At 43.1% G+C, this 25,707-nt stretch overlaps 1 protein-coding gene across 1 annotated transcript; it reads right to left on the bottom strand.

Annotated features, from left to right (window-relative positions):
• Positions 1 to 17,914: 17,914 nt before the first annotated feature.
• Positions 17,915 to 21,475, bottom strand: LOC124616498 (peritrophin-1-like). Its single transcript, XM_047144809.1, has 3 exons — positions 21,469 to 21,475; positions 20,324 to 20,403; positions 17,915 to 18,900 (listed from the first exon to the last, which is right to left on the bottom strand). Exons 1-3 carry the CDS (start codon positions 21,473 to 21,475, stop codon positions 18,211 to 18,213), a joined length of 777 nt encoding a protein of 258 aa, XP_047000765.1. The 3' UTR covers positions 17,915 to 18,210.
• Positions 21,476 to 25,707: the final 4,232 nt, after the last annotated feature.

Raw genomic sequence — 25,707 nt, 5'->3', positions numbered from 1 at the left:
GTAAATATAGGCTTAGAATAAGGATTTTCGTTAAAGTGTCTTGTTCGTTTGTGTATATACTGTCTCGTTTATATGTGCCGATATTTTGCGTTGTTATTATTAATAATGATATCTCGCCTCTCGATGTTGTGAAAGTAAAGTGCACTAGAGTATTTTGTAAAGACACATGTTTAAAGAATGGAAAACAAGTACTTCTGGGCATACCCCTAGAAAAAGATTGATTAGGAACTCTGTAAATTACAGACAGGTTCCCCGTAATTGTATTTCCGTCATTGGAGAACATATTTAAGGTGGCCAGTCCCGTAGGTAGTTACGAGGACGCACCGACGCATCTCGTATGCCCCTGAATACGTAAGAGATGGACAGCTATGCGCAGTTGCGTGAATTAGCGCACCCAGTGTATGTTAAAATGAACCGGATGTAATCACCTACACGGCGAACAGCAGCATTGATACGCCTGAAATACTTGTTGATACCAAGATAGTTAACAGCTGCGAGTGTGAGCAGTGAACTATATTTGTGTTGTGCCATTATGACATTGCTAATCCGAAACATGTTCACAGGCCTTATAAAATCATTCGTGACAAAAGGAGAAAACGGGTAGAAAATAGGGGAGAGAAGAAGTGTCGCAATAGAACACGATAAATGACGCTATCCAAACTTCCAACAAGAATCTTGGTAAGACTGACACATGTCTAAGTTTGTTGTGTTTTATACATGTTTGCAGGCACAATAAGAGGTACGTCTGCCACGTAGGGAGTTCAGGAGAAAAAAGAAGATTAGAGATAACAAGAAGTAAATAGTAGATATGTAGTCCGGTTGGCCAACACCGTGTTAGTCGTAGGGATCAGTAGTTATAAATGGTGATGGGATCCTGTTTACATAATCCTGATTCCCTATCCCTTGATTGTGTGTGTGTGAATGACTGTGAGCAAGTTTTCTTGTACATTTTTATGTTTATGTATAAAAAAATGTTCTGTTTCATTTCAATTTTAATTGATCCTGAAGTTGATTTACAACCAAGAAAATCATACTTTTTGTAATCAGACAATTTCACAGTCTTCAGAAAAAATAAATGTACGGTACTGATGGTTAAACATCAGCACTTTCCATGTACTAAAATTAGTTGTGTTAGTGTGTTAAGGTGGCGTAACTGATCAAGAGGGAGTTGAAGCTACGACACCTCGAACACCACACACGAGCTGACAAGTAACGAGGACGACGGCAATGAGGGGAGAACACAGCTGACGATGGTGATGGCATGCAGACCACGCCCTGAATCGACGGGGACGGTGGTCAACCCAGCAGCCAAGGAGAGGTGCCATCCAGCACCTCTGTGTACGACAAAGAGGTCGGTCCTGGTCTCTGTACACGGTACGGATCGGGGGCAGCAATGAAGAGGTCCAAGAAGGTTTCTATATTTGTTGCTCGCCACGTCAGGTGGAGTGACAGCCCTGATGACCTTTTGTGCCTAATGACAACAACTTTGAAGCCCTGAGCAGAAAATAGGCTCTTGTCTGATCACGGCCCCTACCTTGCCCTAAAACGTCTATAGAACGAGCAATGACCTGTAGCTGAGCCGCGAGAGGTCACCGATCATAGGTGCACCGATAGTGTCTTGTGCATGTCGGACGAGATGTCAACAACGAGTTCTTAGGTGAGAGCCATCCTGCCTCAAGAAGATGCGGGCGCCATCTTCTTAATCGACGTTGCTCTCTTCTCAGCCGTTAGCCATCCCTCAACTTGCTACTCAGAACTAATATCACTTCCATTCCTGCAAGAAACTTGTGCTGTGTCTGTGAGTGTGTCAGTGTAGATTCAAATGAATAACATGCGCCACAACGAACATACTCATTTGTTCTGTTTATGAATTATGTTATAAGAAGGTTATGATTTTATAAATGTGGCATTTGTTAAAACATCATATATTTGTCATGCCACGTCTGATTGTGTTAAAATAAGATTTCATACTTATACCTTGTTACAAATACACAACAGTGGTTGCTCAATACACAATGATTCTTGTCATTCTGCTTGTGTTTTATATATACACTCCTGGAAATGGAAAAAAGAACACATTGACACCGGTGTGTCAGACCCACCATACTTGCTCTGGACACTGCGAGAGGGCTGTACAAGCAATGATCACACGCACGGCACAGCGGACACACCAGGAACCGCCGTGTTGGCCGTCGAATGGCGCTAGCTGCGCAGCATTTGTGCACCGCCGCCGTCAGTGTCAGCCAGTTTGCCGTGGCATACGGAGCTCCATCGCAGTCTTTAACACTGGTAGCAAGCCGCGACAGCGTGGACGTGAACCGTATGTGCAGTTGACGGACTTTGAGCGAGGGCGTATAGTGGGCATGCGGGAGGCCGGGTGGACGTACCGCCGAATTGCTCAACACGTGGGGCGTGAGGTCTCCACAGTACATCGATGTTGTCGCCAGTGGTCGGCGGAAGGTGCACGTGCCCGTCGACCTGGGACCGGACCGCAGCGACGCACGGATGCACGCCAAGACCGTAGGATCCTACGCAGTGCCGTAGGGGACCGCACCGCCACTTCCCAGCAAATTGGGGACACTGTTGCTCCTGGGGTATCGGCGAGGACCATTCGCAACCGTCTCCATGAAGCTGGGCTACGGTCCCGCACACCGTTAGGCCATCTTCCGCTCACGCCCCAACATCGTGCAGCCCGCCTCCAGTGGTGTCGCGACAGGCGTGAATGGAGGGACGAATGGAGACGTGTCGTCTTCAGCGATGAGAGTCGCTTCTGCCTTGGTGCCAATGATGGTCGTATGCGTGTTTGGCGCCGTGCAGGTGAGCGCCACAATCAGGACTGCATACGACCGAGGCACACAGGGCCAACACCCGGCATCATGGTGTGGGGAGCGATCTCCTACACTGGCCGTACACCACTGGTGATCGTCGAGGGGACACTGAATAGTGCACGGTACATCCAAACCGTCATCGAGCCCATCGTTCTACCATTCCTAGACCGGCAAGGGAACTTGCGGTTCCAATAGGAAAATGCACGTCCGCATGTATCCCGTGCCACCCAACGTGCTCTAGAAGGTGTAAGTCAACTACCCTGGCCAGCAAGATCTCCGGATCTGTCCCCCATTGAGCATGTTTGGGACTGGATGAAGCGGCGTCTCACGCGGTCTGCACGTCCAGCACGAACGCTGGTCCAACTGAGGCGCCAGGTGGAAATGGCATGGCAAGCCGTTCCACAGGACTACATCCAGCATCTCTACGATCGTCTCCATGGGAGAATAGCAGCCTGCATTGCTGCGAAAGGTGGATATACACTGTACTAGTGCCGACATTGTGCATGCTCTGTTGCCTGTGTCTATGTGCCTGTGGTTCTGTCAGTGTGATCATGTGATGTATCTGACCCCAGGAATGTGTCAATATAGTTTCCCCTTCCTGGGACAATGAATTCACGGTGTTCTTATTTCAATTTCCAGGAGTATATATATATATATATATATATATATATATATATATATATATATATATATATATATATATATATATAAGGTACATGTGTGTACACAATCCAGACACTGGACTCGGCCAGACCTTGTTGAATTGTGTAAAGATGACACTTACACCATGCACAATATAAACGTCCAGAGACAGTGAGACAACAACAAAAAAATACTTTATTTAGAAAATGTCAAACGGGCGATCACATATAATTGAATGAGAGCAACCACTATCAGCTTCACAAAATGTTAGACGAATGTTGTTCATGTATGTTTTTAGTAATTTAAATCGAGTAGGGATGGATAACTGAGAGTGAATGGACCATAAGCTATAATTGCAGGTCTTGCCATTCAAATGACAAGCACAGAGGTGCTGAAACATGTGTATTTGCCCTTTGCAACATGTGTACTTGTAATATAATTGTAGTTTTCTTTTGAATACTATGACCAATAATTGTCTCAGGAATTGGCAGAGATTAAAGTAAAATTAGACTAAATAATGACCACAGTAAATCCAGTCATTGAAGGCAGGTACCCTAGGAAAGAGTGGGAGTTTGCATCAGAGAGGAGGCAGTGGTAATCAATCGCCCATAACTAACCATGCAAATGGATTAAAATAAGTTATGGAGATATTAAATTTTGTACCACAGGGGGTAACACCACAGGAGTCATCACCTGTACTACAAAATTGATTTGAAGAGAGGGGCTATGAAAGTTTGTGGAAATGCGTCCATTTACTGGAGGCTAGTTTACTCCAGACAAGTACTCAGAATTGACCGTGGCCGCCGGGGGAGCAGCTAAGGGAAGCAACAATAGGCAGATTAGGGCGGCTCAAGCTCTGTGAAAGCGGTAATGGTGTGCAGCCTCCAGCCACCTTAAGTTGAGTGACAATGAGTGGGTGGTTGACCCCGACTCCATGCTGGTGTACCGGAAAACAGACGGAGAACTTTACACCTGTTGATAAATGTCCATCATCCCGTTTTCTGTGAAACATGTGAGAAAGTCGTGCGAAGCTATGGTGGAGCGGTCAACAGAGGTCAAAATATGCATGTTCGTGCATGTTCGTGAATTCATGGTCCACAGAGCCTGAAGTAAATCAGGTGAAGAGCGACAGCATGAAATACGGGGGTCTCCGTTGGAAATATAGGACCAAGGAATTTGAAGTACTCTCCTGGGAGTCAGAACTCCGAAAAAATTGGTGTTTGTGTAGACACTAACCTTTATGGGTGGCCTGGAGGAGCGAAATAGTAGAAGTTGAGAGGAAGGGAAATTTTGTGGGAATTTGTTCACTTCCCAGAGCAGGCATTGGTCAGCGTTGGGAAGCGACACATAATTAACACGACTTGCACTGCAATGCTGCTGTCGCTGAAAGCAGACAGCGAGCAGCAGATCCCGTGCGACAACAGAGGCGCAGCTGATTGACATGCCATCGCACCTCACCAGAGGCCCCCAAAATAAGATACAGAGTGCGTCCGAGGCAGCGAAGAATGCGCCCTTCGATCCAATGCTGTGAACCTCGATAGTGGTGGTAGTAGACAACAATGCCTGCGGCAAAAGCAGGTGTCTGCTGCTGCACAGGATACTGATGCGACGGACGTAGCAAAGACATCAAGGTTTGATGATGGCGACCGTGGAGCAACTCAGCCGGCGGGCGACTATCTCGAGGCTGAGAGCGATACGAGGACAAAAAGAACAATAACGCGTTCTCCCGAGAATGCGACTCTTTCAACTTCAACATCTATGACTTGAAAGTCCTGACCAATCGTTCAGCGGCACCGTTTGACTGTGGCGAAAATGGCGCGGACGTCAGATGTTGAATACCATTGGCCTTGCAGAACGACCGAAAGTCTGCAGACATGAATTGTGGGCCACTATCGGAAACAATTTCTGTGGAAGACTTTCAATGCAAAAGATAGCAGATAACGCTTGGATGGTGGCAGATGATGTCATGGAAGACATCTGAACAACAAAAGGAAAATTACTGAAGGAATCTATCACAACCATCCATCGAGCATTCCAGAATGGACCAGCAAAATCGATGTGTAAGCGTTGCCAAGGGAAATTGGCTTTTGACCATGCAAAGAATTTCCACAGCGGTGATGATTGTTGTTTGGCGCACACCATGCAAGAAGAGCACATAGTCACAATCGCGGCATCGATTCCGAACCAAGTACAGTGCTGACGAGCAAGTTGTTCGTTCTCACTATACCCCAGTGTCCTTGGTGGAGAAGCTTTAAGACAGAGGACTGTAACGAACGTGGTACCACGACCCTGTACTGATCATTATCAGAACGCAACAGCAAAACACCATGCCGAACAAAAAGTCTCTCCTTATGAGCAAAAAATCGGCGAACAGACGGGTCCCCGATCTGTGACTTTGACAAGGGCCATTGCGTAGCAACAAAACGCAGAACGGTAGCAAGGACAGAGTCGGCAGTTGTGGCTGTAGTGACACGACGAAAATCAATCGGAAATGATTCGACCACGTCATCGGTTTCCGAATCAATGAACATGCAAGCAAGTTCGGAGGAATCGAATGCCCTATCCTCAGCAACAGGCAAACGGGACAACGCATGAGCGTTTCCGTGCTTAGCAGTGGACTGATACAAGTTATCGTAGCGGTACTGCGAGAGGAAAATAGACCAGCGAATGAATTTCTGCGCTGTACGTGGAGGTACAGGCTTGTTTGGATGAAAAAGCGACTTCAAAGGTTTGTGGTCTATGAATATGGTAAAGTGACGAGCATACAAGAAGTCATGAAACTTTCTAACAACAAATACAAGAGCCAACGCTCCTTTCTCGGTACGTGAATAATTTCTTTGGGCAGATGAGAGCAATTTGGACGCAAAGGCAATAGGGCGACCGTGCGATCCATCTTTGTGCGCAAGCACACCACCGATCCCGAAATCTGATGCATCCACCATCAACAAAAGGGGTTCTGGGGATCGAATGGCGTATGGCAAGTATTGGAAAGCAACGCCGATTTCAACTGGCGAAACGCACGTTCGCATTCCGTCGTCCAGACAAATGGAACACCTTTACGGCGTAAGCGATGAAGCGCAGCTGAAATGAAAGAGGCATGCGGCACATATCTGTGTTAATAGTTGATTTTTCCCAACACACTCTGTAGCTGCTTCAAATTCTGCGGCGAAGGCAAGTCTTGTACGGCACAAAGGTGCGTGGGATGGTATGTATGCCTTGGGCATTGAGGACATGTCCCAGGTATGGCAAGTCACGAGCTAAAAACACACATTTGTTTTTCCGTAAGCCAAGACCATTTTGTCGCCAGACCTGTAATAAGGGTCTGAGATTAGCTAAATGCTCTTATTCCGTCTTTCCGGAGATCACAATATCGTCCAGATAGTTTGCTGCAGTAGGGACCGATGCACAAACAGTTTGTAGATATTTCTGAAACAATGCAGGGGCAAATGCACACCCGAATGGCAGTCATTTGAATTGATACAAACCAAGATGTGTGTTAACCACCAAAACGCGCTGGGATTCTTCGTCCACCGGTATTTGCAAGTACGCATCTGCTAGGTACAACTTCGAAAAATATTTGCCCTGGCAAAGTTGTCAAAAAGACCTTCAGGCGGGGTAAAGGAAATGTTGCAATCACTGGTTGTGGATTCACTGTTGCCTTGAAGTCCACACAAAGTCTCAATTTTCCCGAAGGTTTTGGCAAAATTACTAAAGGTGATGCCCAGAGAGAAGCCTGCACACGTTCAATTACACCTTGTGACTCCAAATCGTGTAATGTTTTTCCGACTTTATCATGCAATGCGTGGGGAACATTACGGGCTCTGAAAAATTTCGGTTGCACGTTTACTTTCAGTTCCAAATGTAGTTTATAGTTCTTAGCGCAACCGAGGTCCGGTGCAAAAAGGTCTGCAAATTCTTCACATAGACGAGAAACACTGTCCGAAGGCACAGTCTGGTTCACTGATAGGATCTAATTTACTACAGACAAGTTAAACAACAGAAAAGAATCGAAAGCATACAAGTTCCCTGCAGAAGAAGAACGAACGATGTAAAATGACTCGAGTTTTGTTTGTTCTTTGTATGTTGCAAGAAGGCTGCACTGTCCTAACGCAGGGATCCCTAGACCTGAATAGCTAGTTACCGTAACATTTACGGCACACAACGGAGGTGTGCCCAGCTGTTTGTACGTGTTGTGATTGATCAGAAACTACATCTCCGGTATCGAGCTGGAATGGTATCATTTTGCCGTTAATGTCCAAGCCGACAAGAAGTTTATTGTCCTGCTGACGACAAGAGCGACTGTCTTGTGCAACGTGAACTGACACTGGTACAAAATCACTTGCGACTTGACGAGAGTTCCGGCGATTTCGACGCACACTATTTGTGGGACGAACACAGTCAGTGTTAGAGATAGTGGCACTGGGCGGAGTGGAATGAACGACATGAATTTCCATGAGCGAAGTTTCGTAAGCCTGAGTATCCATGGTTCGATTCCGATTGTGGCGCGAAGCAAAGGGCCTGGAATGGTTTTGAGTTTCCGATCTGAGCTTTTTCTGGCAAACACTCTGAACATGTCCTTCTTTATTACAGTAAAAGCAAATAGATTGGCGTGACGGGAAATTCTCTCGCGAATGTTTAGTAGCGCACTGCGGGCATGATTTGAGCAATGCATTTGCTTGCCGGCGCGGCACACGTGGCTGAGAGCCTGGCGGCAGCGGCGTGGTTTACTGCTCCGTGCAGCTCGCCCGGCGGGCCGGTTAACCTGACACACGGCTGGCGAAGTTTCAAATGATTCCTGAGCAAAGTCAAGTGTGTCCTGCCGATCCAATATGTCCATCACTTGATGAAGGGAGGGACTGACTAGTTTCAAAATCTGTTCCCTTATACGAACATCAGAAACGTTCTGTGCAATTTCATCACGTACCATAGTATCTGAATAATGGAGTCCTCATTGACACTGAAAAGCACAATCCCTAGTAAGGCCTTGGAAGTTTGCAACCCACTCCCGATTAGTTTGATGTGCCATACATTTTGTACAAAAGAAGGTGTACCGTTTCGCAACTACATTGACTGATTGTTTGAAATATGCGTCTAATGCAGACAAAATTTCTTTGTAGGACAGAGTTTCTACATCGCGTCGGGGAAATAATTTGACTATCACATGGTAGGTTTGCACACCGACGGACGACAAAAGAAAAGGCTGCCGCTCGTTACCTTGAATTCAGTAGGCGGCGAGATGAAATCCAAATTGGCGTGACCATTCTGTCCAACTTTCCAGTGCTGCATCAAAAGGCCGGAAGGGTGGTGCAACTGCGTGTTGTGGCTGCGTTGGCGGTGCACTGCACGTTGATCCTGGACGAGCAGTCCAAGGGCATCCAGTAATGCCTACGTCTGCTGATTCTGTAAGCGATAAAATTCGGACAGTACATCTGGAGATTGTGGCGAAGCCATGACACAATTAAATCAGGGCAGTATAGATGAGAACACCGTTTTTACTGCTCATCGCCAACGTTGTGTTGGCAGAAGAGCCAACACCGTGTTACTAGAGGAGGCCGAAATGCACGCGATTTAGCTCACGCAGGCTGGCGTGAGGAGGGAAGGACTATACTGACGTGAGGTCTGGAACACGACAAGGAATTAGAATTCAGAAAGCGGACATAATTAGTTTGATACTTAACTTTAATCCATTAATGATGAACGTCGCTCTTGACAGTACCTGATTCACAATATTATCTGTTCAGGATACATAGTAACTGAATATGGCGCCTTGCTAGGTCGTAGCAAATGACGTAGCTGAAGGCTATGCTAAACTGTCGTCTCGGCAAATGAGAGCGTATGGACAGTGAACCATCGCTAGCAAAGTCGGCTCTACAACTGGGGCGAGTGCTAGGGAGTCTCTCTTGACCAGACCTGCCGTGTGGCGGTTCTCGGACTGCAATCACTGATAACGGACCGCGGCCGATTTATAGGCTACCACCTAGCAAGTGTGGTGTCTGGCGGTAACACCACAATTATCTCTCAAGAAACGGTTTTACATGTGAAATGTGGTGCAATCCTTTAGCCTTTCTGGTGCGCAGAGTTTCAACTTCAAAGTAATTATCATGTTGTATACGTCGGTAAGGAATGCTAAAATTTTTCTCAAGGTTAGCGTCTATGTTATTTTTCGCTGAACCAGTCGGCGCACGTGGCTGCCTGCGGTGCGAGTCATTGTCTGTCTCTTTCTTGACGCGCGTCGTTATTGGGATTAAGAGACCTAACTTCTACAAATTCACTTTGTCGAGAAGGCCCTGCCCTGTTTGAATCCCACCAGTCCTGATGCAATTCAGGTCTGTCGTTACGATTATATCATCTGTCGTCAGGTCGGTAGATTCCATAATTTCTTTCTTGTCGGCCACGTGGTGGAGAATTTCTCCCTGAATCGTAAGTGCGCCCTGAACTGTTGCGTCTGAAGTTATTCTGTCTCCCTTGATAGCAACTGTTTTGGTTCCCATATTTTCTGTTTCTATGGTTATCTGTCATATTCACTACTACGGAAGTGCGATCTTTCTCTGTAACTATTATTCTGCCAACAGTTGTCATACGGGTAATGTCTGTTTTGGTCACGATTTACGTTGTAAGAATAGCCTTGTCGTGTCCAGTCATTATTTCTTTCATCGCGGAATTGTGACGGTTGTGTCCTGTAATTGTTGTGTTCCTGTTTTCGCATCCCGCGATTGTCATTGTCAATTTCCAATTCTTGTAACTGTCCCTGAAAAGCTTCAATGTCGTCTTTGCAACGTCCTGCCAAAATAATATGTCGTTAATGTTCAGGCAATTTGATTAAGCAAATGCGGATGAGTTCTGAGGGGCTGTATGGGTTTGACAGGTACAGATTCTTGTGCAACATGTCTTCAAAATATTTCACAATACTGGAAAATTCAGATTGTTCGAAATATTTCATTATTATGATGCTATGTTTTACTCGGTTTTGTGTAGCTTGAGACCAATATACTGATAGGAAGGCATGATAAAGTTCTCCTTCACTGTGACAATCGTGAATGACCGGTGCCATTCTTACATCTGGTTCATTCTCTAAATAGCCACACATAAATTCTAATCTGTGCTCTAATGTCCAGTTGGGAGGAAAACAATGAGAGAATTGATGAAGCCACGCTTGTGGAAGAATGTCGTTGCCGGAATTCTTAAATGTTTTGAATTTACGCGTAGTAATAAACAGCTTATAGTCAAAATCATCATGTCGACAAGTCGCATATCGGTCATTGTTACTTCTTTTCGGCAGTTCCATCTCAAAATTCGGTGTACCTTGCCAATTTCTTTCATAATTTCCGAAGTGCCCTGTGTTATTATTTTGTGGCTGTTCCGTATTTCTACGTCTCTCTTCCTGTTTTGGAGCGCGAGTGTCCTCTGAGATATGTAATTCTTGTATTACTTGTGCTAACTGATCTTGTACTTCCCGGATTTATCTATTGTACTCTGTGTTGATTTGATTTTGATTTTGTTTGAATTTTCTAATTTGTTCATACTCTTTTGTGTCAGTGAAGGCTATGGGTCTTGTGTCATTCATATCATCATCTACATTTGTAGATATGTTGGTGAACTGATCCGGAAGTTCGGCTACTTTCTCCAATAGAGAACTTATTTCCTCAGTGTGTTTTTCTGAACCAACTTTTAGAGTGACCATTTGTGTTGAAATCGTATCTACTGTGTCCTTTAACTTTTCCTGAGATTTTGCAAGTTGCGTAACCGAATAGGTACATGCAACTGAGTCAGTTTTAGCTTGCAAGGTGTCCTGATTTTCAAGAACAATAATTTGCAGTTCTTATACGGTTGCTTCGTGATTCTGCAATCCATTTTCATGAGAAAACAGGTTGGAAATGCTCACAAATTTGTGTTTTTACGTCATTACAGACTTTTTGACACTTCGATTCGATTTTAAGTAACTCAGCAGTTAAACCTTCACGTGTTTGATCAAGCGTGGTGTCTAACATGTGAAGCTGTTGCTGTGACTGGTTTTAATTTTGTTCCATTGCGTCTAACTGTTGCTGTGTTTGTATCTGGTGTTGTTCCATTGTGTCTAACTTTTGAAGAGTTTGTTCCATTGTGTCTAACTGTTACTGTGTTTGTCTCTGATTTTGTTTCATTTGTTGTATTAATTGCAATAATAATGTATTAGTGTCTGTAATCTGTTCCTCTATGCTTTTCGGCAGTGCATTTGCACCGGCAACATTCACATTTTGACAAGCAGAAAATGTGTCTTGACTTACTTGAGAAAACGGTGAGGACCGAAAACCTAAATCTACAGTATTTGCAAGATTGCGTCCTGTCATTTCGGATTCCTGAGGCGAGCTGTTTCCGACCGATCGATTGATAATGCTTCCGTGTTCACTATTTGTTTCACTGTCTACACCATTCTTTGCCGCCCGCTCCATTTCCCTATGCACAATTACCAAATTACTGCGTAGAATGTCTGTTAATTCATTACACAGTGATGCTGATAAGCTACAATCGTTCTCACTATCATTTCTCAATTTACTTTGGAGCCTAGTGTTACGTTTTTCACACGCCTTAATTATCACATATTTCACACGATGACAAGAAAAGCACAATTTGAAGAACAAAAACAAGAAAACACATTAGCATAGTACTCAAAATAATATATGGTTAATTGCAAGCGCAGCTGCGAAATAATTGGTGCAAATCTACATGTATGCCACAACTGTTTTACTGTACAACAATGAAAAACTACAACTACAAAGGAAATTCTCGCTATAAATACGCGCTAGCAATAAACAATGGCTACACTAATTACACAAACTACAAGGAAAAATCAGAAGATTCCAGTGAGGTATTCTCGGCTAAGGGTTGACATATGAAACGCCCCCTTTGAAAAATTAATGAATAACTGTTCTGATAAACCCCTACGTTATTTGATCTTCAAACAGCTGAGCAAGACTGAACGTACTCAGATATTCACTAAACTGATACACAATATTTTTAGCGCAACGCAATCTGACTTTCAGTAACCCCAGAAAAGAATGGCCCTGACTAACAATAACCTATACCTTTCATGAATCAGTTACCTCACAAAAGTCTTCGTTACTCTAACTACTGCAATACAGCGAGCGTCAATACTGCCAGCTAAATAAAAGATTCTAATTACTGAAGGCACTAACTAATGGTGGGCATAGTTAGCAAATGAAAGATTTTGATAGAGAACAAAAAATGTATTTACCTTAATAGTGTTCAAAAGTCATGATATATATATCAGTTCATGAAATCCAGTCTTACAAATTTACTCTTTCTGATGGACACACGTCCAGATCTTCCGCTCTCAAAATTCTGCCATCTCTCTCCCCACATCCACCACTGCTGGCGGCTCACCTCCAACTGCGCAACGCTATGCGCTGTTAACATCCAACTGCTCAACACTACAATATTCCAACAATGCAAACCAGCGACAGACTGCACACAGCACAGTCAGTGATTTTCATACAGAGCACTACGTGGCGTCACCAACAAGATTTTCATACATAGCGCTACGTGGCGTCACCAACATAAACACCTAAACAGCCTACTTACAAGTGTTAGATTCATACCAACATCAAGTTACGGCATATTTGTTGGCCGATTTCTGTTTGTACAAGTGTAAATGTGGAAATGTGTCAGAGTAATTTCGTAAACATTACATTTAAAATACATTTTACGTAATTCTACTGCTGATATTATGAGGCACAGTTCTACTTAAGTTAATAATAAGCCTGCTTAGAAGGGGTGAACCAATCCGTTCATTTATTGTGGTCACCTATATAAGTCCTTCCCGTTTCTCACATGACCTACAAATTATCATAAATGAGTGAACGTGTTCTACATGTGATTCAAATATTTCAGTGGGCAACAACTGTTAGCCATTGCCAACCTAACCTTGTTGCTAGATTTAGCAAGGGACTCAGGCAGTGGGCACGTTAGAGGTGGCTCTAGGGCATAATGGTATATCTCTTCTTCACCTGTTAAGAAATTGGAGCCACCTCAGTCAAAAATAATGTTCATCACACTGACGGCCAATGGATAAGTGAAGAGATACGCAGTAAGCCGTCTTGCCTGGTTGTGCATACAAGTGCTTGAATGTGATAGTATACCTTTAGGAACTACTTACTGCATTATATTTCAGTTCATTATGTGAGGAAAATGGTCCATCATCCCACATTTCGATTTTTTTTCATTAACTTCATGGCAATATGGTAATTTCGAGGTGAATTCTTTGTTATGACTTCAGCTAGCACCAATTGTGTCCTTAGTGCAATGCACTTTGCTTTCTGAGGTCCCCCTTTCTGCTAATGTGATTGTTTACTAACCTATGTATTATGTGGAGAATATTGTGCCAAATTTAGTACTACACTCACGCAAAAAATCACAATACCAAGAAGATATTGTGCGTCAATAAACGAGAGCATGTAGGCATGTTTCTCCATCTGAAAGAGGTCCATTCAAATTTCCCGCCTGCCGCATAAGTGTGGCACAAGTAGCGGCACTACGAGCATAAAAATCTGATTTGCTTGAAATACACGCTGCTACGTTCGTGAGCGTTAGTTATCTTTAAGATTGGACATGGTGTTTTTATTCATCAAGAATGCCTTGAAGGCAACAAATACGCCATTTTCAACACCTCACAGAGTGTGAACGAGGTGGTGTAATAGTGTTATGAGAACTGAAATCCACTGATCCCAAACCACCGCCATTTCCGACTTCATTGGTGTCAAGCTAGAGCTCATTAGACAGCTGGGTAGAAGTCTGCTGTTTTCTGTGATGAAGTCTAGTGTGATATTCCTGGCAGTGGCCGCCAGTATTTTATTTTGCTAGAAGCTCACCTTGATGCAACTTGATACACGTGAAGTAGCATATGGTACAAACGTGGAGTGAGGTACAAGCGACAAATGGCACAGTACATACAATTTCCGTGGTTGAGTCCACCAATTGTAGTGAACTTGCTTCTGATTGGTCGGCACATTCAGGTGTTTGGTGCCGAAACGCCTAACTTATCTTATTGCTTGTTTATACACTGTTCATAGTATTTAATCCATTTTTCACTATGACAGTCTCTCATGGTTACACTACGAGTCTACCGTTTTTGTTTATTATATTTTACTAGTTTTGAGAAACATAAGAGTAACGATATTGCAACCAAAGTGCTTCGGACGCCTTCGGGTCGCTTTGGCACGCCTCGGAGAGGAAGTACTTCAGCTGCACTAGTCAGACAATTTCAGGCGTCCTGAAGATCCGGTCACGCAACTCTGTTTCGGTCGTTTAGAGAGCTGGACGTGTGAGGCTGTTTCGGGCGCTTTTCAGAGCCGGACATGTATCTCTGTTTCGGGGTGGACATCTAATCTGTGTCGAAGGTAGTCAGAAAAGTTACTCTACGATTAAGGAAGCTATGTGGAGTGTTGTAAAAGGCAGTGTAAGAGTGTGATTGTTTAAATATAACAAAACAGGATACAGTAATGAGAACTGTCGCCTGCCATCATTCTCCGTACTACAGATCTTGCCCTCTGTAGGTAACGACACTAACCGGGGCAAGTGGCATCCCATGAAAAGCGCACTCACAGGTTCCAGATGACGGCATGGCAGCTGCCGCCGAAGAAGATTCCACGACCGATGAACTGTCTTCTGCACTGGGGGGACAACTTTGGAAGATGTATATGGTTGGTGGAAAGAATGGTTAGGGACTGTTATTCAATCTCTCCAGTTTCCATATCTGACTTCCAAAGGACAGGCATAATTTATACATGGCATCTCCTTCCTAGGGAACCTGTATTTAAAGAAGAGGCTGCCATACATGGTGGTCCATTGATCGTGACTGGGCCAAATATCTCACGAAATAAGCGTCAAACGAAAAAACTACTAAAAACGAAACTTGTCTAGCTCGAAGGGGGGAAATCAGATGGCGCTATGGTTGGCCCAGTAGATGGCGCTGCCATAGATCAAACGGATATCAACTGCGTTTTTTAAATAGGAACCCCCAATTTTATTACATATTCGTGTAGAACGTAAAGAAATATAAATGTTTTAGTTGGACCACTTTTTACGCTTTATGATAGATGGCGCTGTAATAGTCACAAACATATGGCTCACAATTTTATACGAACAGTTGGTAACAGGTAGGTCTTTTAAATTAAAATACAGAACGTAGGTACGTTTGAACACTTTATTTCGGTTCTTCCAATGTGATAGATGTACCTTGTGAACTGATCATTTCTGAGAACGGGTGCTGTTACAGCGTGATTACCTGTAAATACCACATTAATGAAATAAATGCTGAAAATGATGTGCGTCAACATCAATGCATTTGGCATTACGTGTAACGACATTCCTCTCAACAGTGAGTAGTTCGCCTTCCGTAATGTTCATACATGCATTGACAATACGCTGACGCATATTGTCAGGCGTTGTCGGTGGATCACGATACCAAATATCCTTCAACTTTCCCCCCAGAAAGAAATCCGGGGACGTCAGACCTGGTGAACGTGGGGGGGGTTAGTGTTTAACGTCCCGTCGACAGCGAGGTCATTAGAGACGGAGCGCAAGCTCGGGTGAGGGAAGGATTGGGAAGGAAATCGGCCGTGCCCTTTCAAAGGAACCATCCCGGCATTTGCCTGAAACGATTTAGGGAAATCACGGAAAACCTAAATCAGGATGGTTGGAGACGGGATTGAACCGTCGTCCTCCCGAATGCGAGTCCAGTGTGCTAACCACTGCGCCACCTCGCTCGGTCCGGTGAACGTGCGGGCCAATGGTATGGTGCTTCGACGACCAATCCACCTGTCATGAAATATGCTATTCAATACCGCTTCATCCGCACGCGAGCTATGTGCCGGACATCCATCATGTTGGAAGTACATCTCGCATTATCCAGAAGTGTTTTGTAGCAGGCGGCTGAATGGTCGCACCTTCCCTGGCTATCATGATCGTCATATCTCAATGTTGTGAGCCTTTTTGTGGTACACTTTGGAGAGAAGGGTGCTCGATGGTCATCCACCTCCATCATCAAATGGATGATGGAGAACTACTTAAACATAACTAACTTAAGGACATCACACACATCCATGCCCGAGGCATTATTCGAACCTGCTACCGTAGCAGCAGCGCGGTTCCGGACTGAAGCGCCTAGAACCGGTCACAAGGCCGGCTCCTCCATCATCGCCGCATGAAATAGTCACTATTTTACAATCAGGGCGCTGTAAGATTCCCTCCAAACCCATACCGGACCTGCATTCATTGATACAGAGACGACTTAGAGACGTTATGAATGCCAATGGTTTTCCTACACCTTAATATACCTAGTAATGTGTGTGTATTTGGTGTTTCCTCAGTTTCGTTGCACCCCTGTATGTGCTGTGATAGTGCAGTTAAGATGCCCGACTCTTTGAACAGACGTCCACATACAGGGTATGGATGAACACAACGTATTATCCTTACTGCTCGCTTTTGTGCCAAATGTACTTTATAAATGATGAGTTACCCCAGTAAGTTATTCCATAAGCTTTTGTTTAGTGGAAATGCACAGAATATGCGAGGAGGTTGATTTGTTTCTTTCCAAGACTAGCAATTGTAGGAATAAAATGTAGCTCAACTTAACTGTCGTGGAGCTCTGTACCTCCCAGTCCAAGTCTTCATCAATACGTACACCTAAAAATTTGAGGCACTGCGTCGATTGTTGTCATGTCTCCGTTTGTTGTACAAAAGTATGGATGGGGACGAACCTCCAACAAGTTCATTCATTCAGGTCGTAATAGTATGGTATTTATTAATAAATGTGACAATTCTGTCCATGAAGGATCGTACGCTACAGCTGAAACGTTTATACAGATATGGAAAAATTGCAGGAAATGAAGCTTGGGATATATGAAATGGACGTGTGTTTAATGACGGCGTAGGGTAAACAATCGCAAAGGTGATGCAAATTATTAATTGTAAACGACATAAAATCCTCTATGTACGACTATGCGCTTCCTTGTAATTACAGATCACAGGATTAATGTTCCAATGTGAAAAACCGAGACATGTAATTTTCTCATAGCCATTCCTGTAAATGGCTAGAGTACACTTACATTAGGTACGGCAACGTCTGTGTTGCTGAACGGAATATAAAACAGTTATGTGGTATATATTTTATTGTTTCATCTCATACCAAACAGTCTTGTTATGCTTAGAATTACAACAGCTTAATACATAAATCTTATTCTTTTCCAGGACTGCGTCGTGAGACATCAGGCAATAAATAGTACAAATTAATCACGAACAGCACAGATCAAATAGCATTCTTAAATAGTTATCTAAAGTAACCAATACCACAATAATGCAGATCTAGCAGATATCATCTTAAGGCAGTCCTCAAAAAACTTAGACGGAACAACCAGCATGTCCAGGGTAATCACACACCCTCAGCTCGGCGTTGTACTGCAGGCCAGCTGGGCACGGGATCAACCACGCCACACCGTTCTCGTCGCACTTGTAGAAGCTGTTACAGTCACTGGGGTTAGGCAGTTGGGTGACGTCATTTGGATTCCATGCTGGACAGGTGGGAGCATCTCCAGGTGGTCGCTGTGGGCTTTCTCCGTTACCAGAGTCAGTATTCCCGTTGTTCTGATCGCCATCAGAGGATTCGTCACCAGATGGGTTACTTGGAGCAGCTGATGATGAGCAGCCAGCACTTTCAGGATAATCACAGACTCGCAGCTTGGCATTGTTATTCAAGACCAGCTGGGCATGGTATGAGCCAAGCCACACCATTCTCGTCACACTTGTAGAAGGAGCTGCAATCACTGGGATTAGGAAGCTGGGTGACATCCTCTGGATTCCATGCTGGACAACTGGGAGCATCTCCAGTTGGTGGTTGTGGATTTATGTCACTGCCTCCCTCTGAATTTCCGTCATCCTGCTCTCCCTCGGAAGGAGTATCATCAGGAGGGTTGCTTGGTGAGGACGACGTCGAGCAACCAGCATTTTCTGGGTAGTCACACACCCTCAGCTCTGCATTGTACTCTAGACCGGCTGGGCATGGTATAAGCCAGGCAACGCCGTTCTCGTCACACTTGTAGAAGCTGCTGCAGTCCTTTGGATTGGGAAGCTGGGTGACGTCATCTGGATTCCATGCTGGACAAGTGGGGACGTCGTCAGATGGTGGCGCAGGTGAAACTCCACTATCGTTTGAGCCATCACCAGTTTCATTGCCATTGTCGTCGTCAGCAGGAGCAGACGAGGATGAAGAACAGCCAGCTCGTTCTGGGAAGTCGCACACCCTCAGCTTTGGATTGAACTCGAGGTTTGCTGGGCACGGGATGACCGTGGCTACGCCTGATGGCTCACACTGTAGGAAGCTCCTGCAGCTGTTGGGGTTCGGAAATGGACCGGACGCTCCCTGGCATGTTGCGCTCATCTGAAAGAAATTTACTCCTTATCAGCTCTCACTGCTTATATAAACGATTGTTCTAATTTACAGAACGTTCACGTAAAAGTAGAAATGTAATTCTTCCGTTTCAGTCTTAATCACTCACGGAAATGGCTTTTCTGATCCCTAGACCCCTAGACGATATTGCTCATAGCTAATAATTCCATGAAATTTCGAGAACAATTGTATTGTTTATTTTTCAAACCTAGTTGGAAATTTTCCGTACACTCGGACTAGTTTCGATATTCCTGGATCATCTGTGAATGCAGGTAGTTTCCTCAACATCCCGTCATCAGTCAGTACTACACAACAGAATACTATGTTTGTGATATGTATTTCCGATATATGCATGACGTTTTACTTACACAGTTACATTTATTTGAGGAATGATACATTCACTCTGTTTTATATAATACTAAAATTGCCAAACTGGAATTTTAAAATAAACGATGTATTAAGAAATCAGTATCAACACAATAGCCGTTTTGCTTCGTTAGGTAAATACCGAAAATAGTGAAAATGTAACTAGTGTTCTTCATTTTGTTACGTCTATTCATTTTCGGCATGCATCTATCTGAGAAGTATGCGTAGGACAACGCGAATTCGATGAAATCGGTGAATATACATTTTCGTAGCTAATGAGCTTTACCATGTGGTAAAGTATAGATAGTAAAAGGTGATTAACTCAGTGGCGGCAAATATCGTATCTGGAAAAGCTCACAGGAACCTATATTTTTCCATCGATTATTAGGCTCCAGTGTATTGTCTACCACCGATAAGATGTACGAAATAGAAATACTGAACAATACTCTCTGTGTATTTACCTAATGAATGCTATACATAAAGTGTTAGCCTGTCTGCTAGAATGTAGAAATTCCCGTCTCCTGAATAAAGTTTTCATGCGTTGTGAGAAACAAGTATCAGAGAAAATGCCTTAGTTTGGATGACGTATAACAGATTTTCGTTACATGATATTTCACCTCATATATAACTGTGATACTTGGCATTTCACACAAGTAACCCATTTGTAAGTTTACTACTATTATGATCCTAATTTCAGTGTTTAACTTTGAGGCAAAATACAAGTAAGATTTCGATGTTGTGTCCAGTGTCACGCAGACAAAATGAATCAATCATAAATTACTATGTTTATTGCATTGTTACCTTGATTAATAGATAACGTATCGAAGTAGCTGTTGAAAGGGTAAAAATTAAGTTAGGAGAATCTTATATTAGCTGTGTTCTGTGCTTGGAAGTTAGAGAGAATTTGAATAAACACGAAGCATCGATTGTTATTAAATGATGGCTCTTTTTGTTACTGATGAAAAGTGTATATAATCGGCTACTAAACAAGGAGTCATACTACGTTGCGATACATTATATACTCTGGCTATTCTTGGTGAACACTTACCACAGTCACTTTGCGGATGGAAGCGGCACTGCTGCCTCCGATCACAGCCACCAATACGGCACACACAACAAGTGATAGTCCTGAAAGAGTAATAAAATTTCAACACACTAGTGTAACACCATACCATAATACAGCTCTTATGGAATGGATTTAGAACAAAACCCACCAGACATGTAATGCGACACGATAATCCCTCCCCTTAGAGATCCGGTGTTCATTGTTAAAAGCCAAATAGAAATCACACATTGCGTTAACATTACACACTAATAGTGAAATACAATCATAGGCCAGTTCTTTATTTTCTTTCACTTCAGTATGACAGGTTCAATCCCATTCTGCGACATGGTGCCGTTGTCTAACTATATTCGTATATCACTTCATAGGAAGATTAGTAGTTAACATCACTCGTGATTAGATGATTGAAGACTACGAGTGTGAAGAAGTAAATCTCAGACTGTGGATTTATGAAGTCGTTAATCGAATGTAGCTGCTGTCACATGCGCGTGAAAACCTGAGAGCTCAATGACTCCAGGGCAGGTCGTACCTGCTTTCATGGATTCAGGTTTAATTTCATCTTTGGTCTCTACTATATAGAATAAAGTTCACATATGTTTTAAATAAGTAGTATTCTAGAAAGTACACTCTGACATTAATGAATGAATTGTTCTTGAACCGTCTAAATCGTCAATTTTCCTCTATGTCTAGTATGTGAATCACTGCTAAAATCTCTCGCCTTGAATAAAGACAAATACCAGAAAATATTGCACGCAAGAAGTGAAGTTAACTTCAGATTAGTGTTACTTTTTCACGACTGTACATCACTACATAAGATTAGTGTTTAGTGTCCCGTCGGTGATGATTTCAATAGAGTATATTCTCGTACAGAGCGAAGACGGAGAAGGAAATTATCTATGTTTCAAACAAAGAAACCACCTCATTAGTCATATTAGATTCAAGAACACAAAGGAAAACCTAGATCACTTTGGCCAGATGAGCTTTGCATTTCGCTTTTCACAAGCGAGGGCCCAGCGTACCAGTGACTGCGACGCCTAACATTTTCTGGAGGTAACAGTATTTGCTCTATAACAGATATTGTGTTAAAGGGAATTTATAGATCTATCTGCAATAAGAGCTGAGAGACTTACCCTTCATGTTGCTCTCCAAACGTTTTCCACACAAGGTGCCTCAGGCTGACTTTCATACCGCTTATATAGATAACTGGTAACAAATTCAGACGTCAATCAGAACAATACGAGCGTCAGCAGACTGATAATAACGAAATGGACCATTGCATGTGAAACTTCTATGACGTGCTTTTTTCTTATCTGACACATGTAATCTGCGTTTGACGACATGCGAACTTGTGTAATTTGACATGTGAGATTTGAAACACGAGGAGACTTGAGCAAGATATAGTGGCTTGTTTTGTTCAGTTGATGGGATAGGCAATCAATGTGTTTTGCTCGTCGGCGGGTGATATTTAGAGGCAAATGGTCATGTTACGACCTCTAATACTTTCATTAAGTGTAGTAAAATTTTTGTTTGAAATATTAAAAGAACTGGAACGAATTCACATGTGCCATAGCCCGAAAATTAGCAAGAAGTTAGAGAAAGAAAGGAGACCGTTGTTCTACGGTCTAATTGATATCTGAAGGTTTCTGAAAGCGCAACTCTATACCAGCATATACGATGTACGTTATGTTTTCAGGGTTTTTACGAAAACGGTATTGCTCGATACCATTAATGTCTCATCTTCTCACAATGGCGTCACATTTATTTATGTGTACGTCCAATTCAGGTATTTTTTCTGATACAATAAACACAAAGTTCCGGAGTGCAGAATATCCCGAATGCTGTGGTTTTCTTGTATAATTAATTAGCTGTTGTACCAAGAAGCGACGTAGAATGTGACCGAAACACAGTAATATGAAACTGTATCAGTTACGTAAGCCCATAAAACCCTGAAATAGAGTATAAGTAGTATCATGACTTCTGAAAGCTTGTGCCAGACCGGAATCCGATTCCGGATTTCCTGCTTTCCACCGGATACTTATTTACAGAGATTATTTGTTATAACCACCACCGGTTTCGAGATTTTAAAATCCTTAATTGACAGCACCGTGAACTGTTTACAGATTAACCCAGCTTAGTTTGCACAATGATTAAAAAATTTGAAAATTTGTGGTAAGTTCTAAGGGAAAAACTGCTGAGGTCATCGGTTCCTAAGCTTACACAATACTTAATCTAACTTATACCAACATACGCTATGGACAACACACAGCCATGCCCGAGAGAGGACTCGAACCTCCGACGATGGGAGCCACGCCAACCGTCACAAGACACCCCAGACCTCGGGGCTACCCCGCGCGGGTCGCGTTTATTCACGTCATCCATTCATTACTAACCGCAAGTGATAGCATTTATAAACAGATGATCTTCGTGGAAAGGGTAAAGTGTCGTTGAGGCTTCTCCCTGTATGGGGATGCATAATTTTAGAAGTGTGCTGGATGCTTCTCATATTCAGTGGCTGTCTGACGAGAGGAATAAGGATGAGACTGTGTGGTCCGTATGATTATCATTTCTAGATGCATTTAGTTTCGACTTACGCCTAATAGGTGTAAAATACGTCCGTATAGAGCTGCTGAAGTAAATTTATAGCAGTTCTCGAAGTTCATTAAATGAAATGTTCAGCAAGTTACACGGATTAGAATTCTACGGAGTATGTGTCATTGTGTGATATGAGCAGAGGAAGAAACACAATTCTTTCTCAGGAGTAGAAATATCAAAACGATCCTTTATCATTACTGCCCAGAACACATATGACAGATTCTAATTTTTAAAAGTCAGTTTTCATTCTCATGACTATTATAGTTACTATTTGATCCCAAAGGTATATTAACTATTATTTTGCGCTGTTAGGCACCAATACCTTGTCTATATTCACTCATTTCCTTACTTTTAACACCAATGTAATATTAGCATCGTCCTATATGTATTAGCTTAGAGTAAGTACAACAGAAGTCGTCACCGGGGTTAATTATTTAACGAATTCCACTTTAATATATTCTGTTCATTTAAAGAAGAATAGTGTATTTCGAAATACTTGTTAGCTTCCATAACTGAGTCATGAAATTGGTAAAATTTGCTCATTTGGAGCACAACTAATGAGTCATAGGTTTATAAGAACAGTGGTACATATGACAAACGAGAAAAATTAACGCCAGACGTTTTGGTTGCAAACGTTCAGTCTAATTTCTTTCTCCTCGCAGTCTTTTTCGATTTACAACATTTGGTAACATGCGTATTGGTACAGTAACTCTGAAGCTTTAGTTTTTCAGAGTGCTATATATCTTCACGACAGACTATGCAACGTGTTACCCTTTTTCCCTGGTCTTATGACGTGCCTAGACGGTGTCGGCAAGTTAATCAATGTAGATTTAGTATCGTTTGTGACTGATGGTGGCCCGTCGCCATCCCTTCCACCGCGGGATGCAGACAGTGTACTCCATCCTCCTATGTCCAGCGTTACCCCATGAGAAAAGGTGAGAATGTTTTCGAAGTGTTCCGAATCATCTAGTACGATCTGTGAAAGCGTTTAAAAACAATATCCAGGCTTTCCAGCATGCCGGCTTTTCGTGTTATATGCTTCCCGGATTCGATATGAGGCTATTTGCTACTTGCGGCTTGGTAACTAACGCAACTATCCGGGCAGGTAGATAATTCATCAAATATACTATTCGGAATTATGTAGTTTACGTGTAACAGCAATTGTCAGCTCAAGTCATCGAGAAGACCAAAATATTTTTCTCGATTTTCTTCTCTCTACTTCGACAATTGCTAACAGAGTGAACGGAGCTATTTTAAGCGTGTCGGTTTTCGTAAAGAAACTGTGTGGCTTAAGCGACAGATGCAGCCGAGAAGTGGTACTCAGGAGCGCTGCACTCGCAGATTACGATGAGGAGCACTTTATGTTCCCTGAGCCGTGTCAGGTCGTTTCAGCATCAAAGTGGTGAAACAACTCCAGAAAGTCGTGACGCTTTAGACTTTTTCACGCTCGGTATCTCTGAAATTTTTAATAGGTGCAACATAGTGACGAAAACGGGGTTCACGTATTAATGGGCGCCGCAGGATTTTTCAGACTGAACTAAAACTTTAGTGCCATTGTCTTTACAAAGGCAAAGAAAAATATTTTTTGAGAGCGGAACATACAGAAATGAGGCACAGACGTTAACTACTACCAAGACATAATGTTCTTCTTAAATGGGAAATGGTTCAAATGGCTCTGAGCACTATGCGACTTAACTTCTGAGGTCATCAGTCGCCTACAATTTAGAACTAATTAAACTTAACTAACCTAAGCACATCACACACATCCATGCCGGAGGCAGGATTCGAACCTCCGACCGTAGCGGTCGCTCGGCTCCTGACTGTAGCGCCTAGAACCGCACGACCACTCCGGCCGGCTACTTAAATGAGAAGCTGCTTCCAGCACTCGAACGTCATCAGAATAATCGGATACTGGCAGTAACAACAAGCAGCAATTTCTGAGAGTCACTGATACCACAATGTCTATAGAGGAGTGAGATATGCCTATCATCCACACGGTGAGCGAATGGAGTACCATTGCCAAAACTGTGATACGCAGGAAAGCAACACAGCTCGACTAAGTGGTGTCTGTCCCATTTTGGAAATTTTTTAGTTTTCTTATCGAGTCGTATGTCATCATACCTTTGATTAAGGTTGAGAAGCTGTTTCACCTCACGACAGTGCAAATTCTGGTCCAGACATGACGACGTTGATATGATATCGAGAAACTGGGAAGAATCTAAACAGTGGGGTTTACAAGACTTGTGACAAAGAAGCACCTAATGTTTTCTACTCTCCTCTCCTTGGATTTGTTGAAAGTCACCTTCAAACGCGGATACAGCGACGAGGTGATTACCGATATCCTTTGCCGTTAAGTGGCTGCATTACGGAGATAAGACTGTACCTGGCACCGTAGTTTAGTACTTGTCAAGAGAAATGTATAGTTTTCTTGTCCGGAAGTATGTACGACTCAGGCAACTATCATTAGAAGCAGTGGAAGTACATTATCGTCAGTTAGTGTTCAACGTTGTGCTGAGATTTTATGAGAATGTTAATACGAAAATCAAACAAATTTTTTGAATCTTCTTGTTCCGTATTTCCTCTGCCCTTACCTACTGCGACTATGCAGCCAGCCGAAGAAGTGAAAAAGAAGAAGAAATAATATGTGAAAATGCACGAAGAGCAGAAGTACGTCCAGATTGTCTGTTGAACCTATGCTGTATCTCAGACGTATACAGTCATATTTCGCATCATCAGATCCGTGTCATGATTCACTTCGGGATGATCTCAGTGTAGCA

The sequence above is a fragment of the Schistocerca americana genome, chromosome 5 (assembly GCF_021461395.2).
Source record: "Schistocerca americana isolate TAMUIC-IGC-003095 chromosome 5, iqSchAmer2.1, whole genome shotgun sequence".
NCBI lineage: Eukaryota > Metazoa > Arthropoda > Insecta > Orthoptera > Acrididae > Schistocerca > Schistocerca americana.
This window is presented reverse-complemented; position numbering and strand designations above follow the sequence as displayed.

Coding starts and splice junctions, on each gene's coding strand:
- LOC124616498 (XM_047144809.1), bottom strand. Junction 18,901..20,323: donor CCATCCGCAAAGTGACTGTG/GTAAGTGTTCAC, acceptor AATTTCTTTCAG/ATGAGCGCAACATGCCAGGG.